Below are 8326 nucleotides of genomic sequence, written 5' to 3'. Positions count from 1 at the left end.
GATCGGCGATGTTTGACTATAAATGGTAAGGGTGAATGATGCTTTCAAACGCCATCGGACTTCAGAATAAATTTTTATGTTTAAGTCTAAAATGGATTAAAAGATTTGTTGTACAAAATCAGAAAACTCATACAAATACAAATCATGCATCAGCAAATGTACAGCACAAACATCAGGTTCTTTTATTTACTGATGTCAACTTCTGTTTGATTGTCTTTGACCCCCCCCCTCGTATTATTAAGATATGTAAAGCAAAAAAAAAAAAAAATTACGCTTACTACTGCACAGTTTCGGTAAGAACAACTTTACCACTCGCTTTAAGCATACAGGTCCTTCATTGTAGAACAAGGCGCTTTTTAAACAAATAAAAAAATACATCAGTGCTGTTGTTGCAGCCGAGTGCAATATCATCCAAGTCGTGGACATGAATTAAAGAATGTGCTGTGGTGAAAATAAAAATTAAATGGAAAAAAAATAGTACCATTCCAAGACAGAAATAAGTAAACACACTGTGTAAAGGCACGTGTGGCTGTTGGTAAAATTTGACATTGCATTTCCCCCGATGCAGCAGCGGTTTTTACAACTGAATACTGTACTTGAGCAAAAAAAAAATACGGAAATTATTTTATCTAAGGCACAAATGGGAATTAATCCCTGGCATTCTCCTTAAGGCACAAACCTTTAACATTCCAACACCAAAAAAATCACCTGAGGAAGCTGATTGACTGTGTCACATTCATTTTGTGCTTGCAAATGTTCTCAGGATGGAAGAAAAAATGTAAAAAAATGTTTAGAGTAATCAATTAAATATGGGGAAAGCAGGAAATGGAATCTTGTGATAGTGGAACACATTCTGACTGGTGTTTAAAATCTCTCCACTTAAACATTTTTTTTTTTTATCACTGTTCCTCAGGTCCACTTAGCAAGTCTTCTTCACCTGGGTACAGGAGGAAGAGGAGGAGCCCCTCGTTCCTTTTTACCTGAACCTGTAGACAACAAAAGTATAGAAAAAAGATTAATTGGTGATGGAATAGTGGCGATTGAGAGAATAAAATCATTTCTTGGCTGACCTCTGCCTTCGGTCTTGCTCATTTTGCTGGGGTATGTCTTGTGAAAGTGTTGATAGGGTTCGGGTGGAGGAAGATCTGACACGGGATGGAAATTGAACCGAAGCTCCCAATCATCTGCGACAATGTGAAAAATCACGTTTGAAGCCAATCATCATTAACAGTCATAACAAAATTAGCCATTATGAGCACTCACCGTGCATTTGGTTATGGTGCGAGTTCTGGAAGCCGTTGCCAATGGGTGGCAGTGGTGGCGGAGGGGCGCCCCCTCCACCTGTACCAGGTCTGTCTGGAGGTAGGGGTGGCCTACCTCCGGGCCCACCTCGCGGGGAATCTGACCCCGGCCGCCCGATAGGAGAATGCGCTGGCGATGACCTTATGCTCGCGCCGCTCATGCTACGGACCGAGGGGGGAGGCGGAGGAAGCGGGCCTGTGGAGGGGACATTAAAAGTCAACGTCATAACTTTAGAAACTTAGTACATGATGTCATATTGATTTTGCCAACCTGTGCGCCCCGACGATTGGTTTCTTCCAAAGGATGGCGGCCTCTCATTGGGTGGGGGAGGGAGCGGTCCTGTCCGGGTATGGGGTGAAGAACCACAAGTGCTGGAGATGAACAACAATAACATTACAACGCTGATTGGAGGAACCATACACTATACAAGATGGAGGAATGTTTTGTTTTGGGCGTACCTGAGTGAAGTGTTTCTCTGCGGTAGACGAGGCGTGCAGTGGTCATCCCCCACAGGGGGCGTCGGTGGCAGAGGAGGTGGGCCTGGTCGCCCCGGTGGGAGAGGCGGTGCCCCCCCTCCGGAGCGAGAGGAGACAGAAGATGGCGGTTTGGAGTTGACGGCGGGAGGCGGTGGAGGGGGTATGTCTCGGGGCATGGACGGCCGGTGCCCTCCAATGGGGGCCGGTGGGGGTGGGGGTCGGTCATCGGGAAGCGGGGGCCGCCCCCCGGGAGCTGGGGGTAATGGAGGTCTGCTGTTACTCGGCGGTGGCGGGGGCGGTGAAGAGAAGCTCGTCCTCGAGGAGCCACCCGGGGGTGGAGGCAGAGGCCCGTGCCGGCCCGGGGGTAGACTCGGGGGTGGCGGTCCTGACGAAGGGCTGGGTCTGGGTCCTCCGGGGAGGGACGGAGGTGGCGCCCCCCCGCGGGGACTGAAGTTCTGGTTGGGTCGAGGTGTATTGGGGATGGGAGGGGGGGCACCCCCTGGAGTGTCTTGCCTTGAGGAGAAATTCGTCCGGCTCTTGGGGGGATCGGGAACCCCACCACGGACCACAGAAGGCGCACCTGGGAGCTTGGGAGGACCAGTGGAGCCCCCGCTGAATGGGCTGGGGCTCCCACCGTAGCGACTTGGAGGGAGTGCGGGTCCTCTATTAGCTCCCGAGTCTGGAGGAAGGAGTAAAACATGAACTCAAGGAAACAGATTGTTTTTTCTCATATGCGCTTTCACTTTGTTTTTTACCACTGGAATCTCGATTGGCAGCCGAGCGGAGTTTTGGCATCCCGCCCGCAAACAGGCCTCCTAAACCAGCAGGAGCGCCGCCACCAAATCCTCCACCTGAACCTCCACCTCCACCTGAAACTCCTCCTCCAGAACCACCAGTTCCTCCCCCTCCTTTGGGTTCTGCGATAAAAGATAGTTTTAATGTTGAGTACAACTTTAATGTAGCATATTTATCATATTATATGTAAGTATTGAATCTGTATTCGTGCACATAAAATAATTCATCCAATTGACAGTAAATAATTAAATGGTAAAAAATATTGCTTACTGTCCAACAGGGGTCCACTGCGGTCATTGGTGACCGCCTTTTTGAGTTTAGCTCCTTTACAAATGTCTGACAGCAAAGCATTGCGTCCCTTCTGCTCTCCGCGACTCGGCCTCTCGGTGTTGGCCTGGAACAGTCGCAGACGATACGCGCAGGTTAGGACCAATTGACAGAATTGCCACATGTATTAAAAATATATAGAGCTTATTCTGTGGCTTACAAATGCAAGGGTGGGAGGGGGCGGGGGTCCCGGGGGAGGAGGGGGCGGCGGGGCGGGCATCTCTCCACGTTTAGGCGGTCTGCAATGGATGCTGCTGCACCCTGATTGACAACCAAGCAATGTCAAGAGTCATCAAAACATTTAGCTGTTGGGGAGTGTAATTGTAATATTTTTCCCATGACACAATAATTAATAATAATAATAATATTAGTCACAAACAAGATGAACTTTGCTGAAGACTAACGCAACGCTCAGCCCATTTCCTGTAAGCTGTGACAAAATGGTGCACGTGAGGGCATCAGGCAGGAAGTGGAAGCGCCCATTTTGACACCTTTCTCAGCTTGGCTTGTTGAATTACAATTTATACTCATGTGGCTCGTTTTGCTGACCAAGCAAAAGCAAGCAGGCCACTCACACAACTAGCGCCTCTGTTTTTGCAACCATCTTATGAGCGCTGGAATGTGTCTTAACCTAAGGAACCCCTCCAAAAAAAAAAAACATCTGGATCAAAAAACTCCAATAAATTCGTCAAACTAATGACACTCATTAAAATACACACAAAAATATAATAGCCTAAAATGTAAACTGACATCAATGACATGTTGAGTGTATCTCTTGAAGTCACATGCGCACCAACATTCACACACTGTGATCAGCTGTGAACACAGTGCTGCAATTGTGCGTGTGTGTGTGTGTGTGTGTGTGTGTGTGTGTGTGTGTGTGTGTGTGTGTCCAACGGCAATAACAAACGGTCCGATTGTTTCCTCTCTCATGTCTGCCGTACATTTCCATCTCATTTCCAGAAATGTTCAAATGTACTTAAAGCTGCATAAGTACAATTTATGGGTCCGATTAATAGTTTAAAAAGTTGTCATATTCTAACTATGCAGGAATTTAAACACAAATGGTGCAGCAACACGTAGACAGACAATATACAGATAATGACAAGCCCAGTTGTGACCGTCTTCTTTGTGTACTCTACATACGCATGCAGGATTATACTGACCCCTGGTGGCAATGTTGCACACACCAGAAAGAGGAGCCAAACAAGAGAAGAAAAACAAAGTCATTTCAGATGTCTTAAGCACTGCGTAGCCAGAAATGTTGGCGGTACAAGAAGTACGCTGCTGAGTGGCTAAGCTAACATCCTGTGTGACTACACACACACACACACACACGGACACACAAGCAGATGTGCTGTGTAATTTGATCTGACGTCTGTTCCTCATTGACTCAAACCGTAAAACAGAAACATTCCACTTGTGAACATGTGTAGGAAAGCTATTTTTGTCAAAATTTTAATGCCATTTTTACACTGTTAAGAGGAAAGCAATATTTATTTTCTTTTACTTCATTATATTCATTTTTTAGGGTATAATATAAATGTATTTGTCTTACTTTTTAATAAATGATAGTGTTATTTTCCAAGTATTAAATATTTCTTTTAATTCTAGTCAAGTACAATTATGTCTTTATACTGTGTATATTTTGGTGGAACTGTTTTTTTTCTCTATATTTATCACACTGTATATTTGAGTAATTGTATTTTACTTTGTAATATTGCATTTTTTTCATATTTGTTACTGTATTCATGCCTATTTTATTATTTATTATTACTTTACTTTTAATAATCAGTAAAACCTTATTAAAATGTCAAAAAGCAGCTTCCGCTTGATCTTGTTACCATGCAAAAATGACTTCTTCTAATCCAATCAAGTTTCAGTTATGAATATTTACAATATTTATAACTGTACTCACTTAATCTGCGTCCATAGAAGAAAGAGCAGGACGCTGAGAAGACAATAGAAGAAGCACCTCAGTTCCGTCCTCATGTACATGCAAAGTGTGAGCAGCAGCCACATGCAGCTGAAAAAAGTCAAGAAAAAAAAATAAAAAGCAGAAGATGGGTGATTGCTAGAATGTAGAAAAAAAAGATGCCCCTCCTCCAGCACGATTTGACTTCCTGTAAGTGCACAACACTTGATATGCGGCACGCGCTATTTCCTCTTTTTCACTTCCCCAACCCAGCGTCTATCAATTTTTGTTTATGACATTTTTTTATGCATCTATTAATTCTCTGTTCATATAGCATTTTTATATTCATTTAATATTCTTTTGAGTAGCTGGAAAAAGTGTCAGACTAATACACCATTCATAATTTCATATTGTTGATACAATATCTGTAAAAAAAAAAAATATTGAAATGACAGTCAGTGAAAACATAAGCCAAGATGATTGCATGAATGCTTCAAAAGTGAAAGTGATCAAAGAATTTTGGAGAGAAGGCCACAAGCGCTATGCTAACTTCACAGCAGAAACTTCCTGTCACTTCCTGTCCTCTCAGCAAGGCACTTCCTGCTTACAAAGCGAAGCACCACAATGTCACACTGTGCGTATGTCATGTTCAGTGAGGAGTAAAACCAAACCTGTCCAAGCTAGCGCTAACAAAAACGGGGCCCGCTGTAGCATGAAGCTAATGCCGCATGCATGAACGGTCATTCTGCGCAAAGGCTTCGGCTAACCAAACTAACGCGTGGTAGGGATACAACTATGATGGGGGAGAAGATATGCAAGTTGCCACACGAGTGTAAAAAGAAGCTAACCACCGTCGCAGTACAAATAAAGAGTTGGACTGCACATCCTTTGGCAACAGACAGATGATTAATGTCAACAAAGATGGTGATGCACAATAAAAAAATCATTTCCAGATCTAGACCCCCCCCCGCACTCACACACGTACACTAAAATGAACACGCACAAGCACTACTTTTTGCTGAAAGGCATTTTTTATTTTCTCCTTTAGTGGGTGAAGCTATTTATTTACTAGCCTCATCAGCAACTCTATGACTTCATTGCACTGCCTAATATGATGATGTCATCGCTTAGACTCATGAGTGCTGTTATTAATAAAGTGAAGGAAAACTGAAGACCTTTGTGTGGTCAACAAATGGGTGATTACTCTTTTTTGTGCAAATACAAAATAGACTGGAGATCTTTTTTAAAATCCAGCAATGTATAAATACACATTCTAACTCTCTATTGCTATTTTCAATACATCAATGTCTCTTTTGTCAGGGGGCGGGGATTGTAAACTAATGGCGCAAAAGATGCCAAAAAAGCGCTAGCATACTCATGCTTGAAATATGAACGTGGCATTCTGACATGGAATATCTCAAGCATGAAAGAGGGAAAAAAAAGATAACGGCAACAACAACAACTCAAATATGGCTGAGGAATGTCAGAGTTGCTTGACTGCTTATGAACATTCTTTAGAGGAAAGGTTTCAATTTGTTCTGATGATTTATTACCAGAAGCTACCATTAGGTTTGTTACTTAATTGGTTCAAGAGGGTGACAAAAAAATTGGATCTTACCATTATGGGAGGGGTGGATGGATGCTTCCATTGATGCTAGCAAACTAACACAAGGTGACAGTAACATTTTTTCATTTTTCTTTCATTGAAAGGGAGTCTTTTTCAATTTTTGTGTTATTTTAAAATAGCTGGTAAAGGGTACGCTTATCTCAAAATTGAATCCACGTGCGACAAATTTGTACTGTAAAATTGTGCTTTGACGCATGTGACCAGGGAATACGTCTGAATAGAGGTCTCTATCTATGTCATGTGTTGAGCAAAGGCACTCTTCTGTAAAATTATTTTCTTCTAACCGTCTTCCCCATGTGTTAACTTTGGATGCCGTTGGACTTTGAAAGCCAAACCAGATGCGTTCCGCACTCATTTGTTCCCTTCATCATCTTTACAGTCTTTCCGACTGTCACGTGGAAAGAGAGAGACGGGAAATGCTTCGGCCGACTGAAACAATCTAAGACAATTGGTCTTGTAACAACCAGTGAGGAATCCCAACAATTCTTTCACAACTTGCTGGAGGAATTTGTCACAATATTTTCATTCACTACCATTGACGGCTATAGACATCAAAGATCAATTTTAAATGGGTTGGCAGCGATGAGTTCAACTTTTTGGTTTGAGATTAATTAAAATATTCAACAATAATTTCTAAATCACTGAAAGGGAACATCAGAAATGCTCATTAGAATATTGCTAGTTAATATTTTTGACTTGTTTGTCAAGTTTCTTTAAATAACACCATGATATTGATGATTTTTGTCTCTGCACATTAGAAAACAACCAACCACATTGCAATTTCAGATGATTATAGTAATCCCACATTTTAAAAGCCACTTTTAATTAACAACAAACCACTTAAAAGCCTCGAAGAAAAAAATGACGACCACCATTTATAATGTGCACAAGGGACATTCCATTAGGCACACACGTGGGTGGTCTAACAAAGTTGTTTAGCATTCTCCAAAACTTCATTAGTCAACACACCGTGCTTTCATTTGATTTTTTTTTTTAAGTTTCTCCAAATACTGACACAGGGCGCTCAGCTGGAAGATCGTTTTCTGTCAAACAGGATGCGCGCACACACATTCCACGTATTTGATGTGCAAGCGAGCAGATGTCCTTATATAAAGAACTCTTTCAGCATGATAATCAAAACCAAATGTTCAACGCAAAACAGTTCTGCTTCAAACCAAACAGCTCCACGTCCGCTCGTTTTATAAAAATGACTTTTTTCCGGGTATTTTAAAAGCTGGAGTGGGTGAAAAAAAAAAAGAGAGAAAAGGCATTAACCAACCTGGGCCTGCAGCCAACAAACACGCCTCGCTGAGCTCTCGAAGCAAGAAGTAGCCCCCTTCTCCTTCTTCTAAACAATCCCGCAGCCCGAATCACTGCCAGCTGCTGCTTGAAGGAGGAGGAAGATGACAAGTCTTCATCATGTGCGCGTTACTTCCTCGCTGACGTGACTTTGCGTTACTCACCGACGCACGTCGTCACGCAGCGTCAAAGTCGTCGAATGGATGCAATCCATGGTCCAGTCTGCAGAGGGCGGAGACAGCTGCTCCTCCTCCTCCTCCTCTTCGTCCTTCGGCAGATGCGCCCGTGCACGCTTCTGCAGCCAAGTCCCTTCTTTCCGCGTGTCCGTGTAAGGGATTTACTGTTTGATAAGAGACCGTTTATCTATTTAGGACACACCGATAAAGCAATGCAGTGCAATAATTGACAGGTCCAGTGATGTTTTGTTTTTCCAATTAAGTCTTTGTGTTTAGTATCATTGTGATTTGTTTTATTTGGTTCAAAGGTGCACTTTATTTGTGCAACCTGGGAAAACTACCATTGCTGCATGCTTCGATGTGAGAATAGTGCCATCTGGTGGACAGTTTTGACATGACCGGCTAATAT

At 42.9% G+C, this 8326-nt stretch overlaps 1 protein-coding gene across 1 annotated transcript; it reads right to left on the bottom strand.

Annotated features, from left to right (window-relative positions):
* Positions 1-56: 56 nt before the first annotated feature.
* Positions 57-8048, bottom strand: wipf1b (WAS/WASL interacting protein family, member 1b). Its single transcript, XM_088385768.1, has 11 exons — positions 7906-8048; positions 7722-7825; positions 4819-4926; positions 3061-3161; positions 2844-2967; positions 2534-2695; positions 1761-2457; positions 1573-1673; positions 1264-1497; positions 1071-1184; positions 57-986 (listed from the first exon to the last, which is right to left on the bottom strand). The coding sequence occupies exons 4-11, from the start codon at positions 3118-3120 to the stop codon at positions 934-936; spliced, it is 1545 nt and encodes a 514-aa protein (XP_088241894.1). The 5' UTR covers positions 3121-3161; positions 4819-4926; positions 7722-7825; positions 7906-8048; the 3' UTR covers positions 57-933.
* Positions 8049-8326: the final 278 nt, after the last annotated feature.

Source organism: Syngnathus floridae, chromosome 9, assembly GCF_059516105.1.
Source record: "Syngnathus floridae isolate MCC-2025c chromosome 9, RoL_Sflo_1.0, whole genome shotgun sequence".
In the NCBI taxonomy this organism is placed as follows: domain Eukaryota; kingdom Metazoa; phylum Chordata; class Actinopteri; order Syngnathiformes; family Syngnathidae; genus Syngnathus; species Syngnathus floridae.
This window is presented reverse-complemented; position numbering and strand designations above follow the sequence as displayed.

Bases quoted from the DNA above. Each gene is read 5' to 3' on its own strand.
- wipf1b (XM_088385768.1), bottom strand. From the start codon at position 3,120: ATGCCCGCCCCGCCGCCCCCTCCTCCCCCGGGACCCCCGCCCCCTCCC. The intron at 1,674-1,760 runs GTACGCCCAAAA...GTTCATCTCCAG, and splicing joins CAGAGAAACACTTCACTCAG to CACTTGTGGTTCTTCACCCC. The intron at 987-1,070 runs GTCAGCCAAGAA...TGTTGTCTACAG, and splicing joins GAGCAAGACCGAAGGCAGAG to GTTCAGGTAAAAAGGAACGA.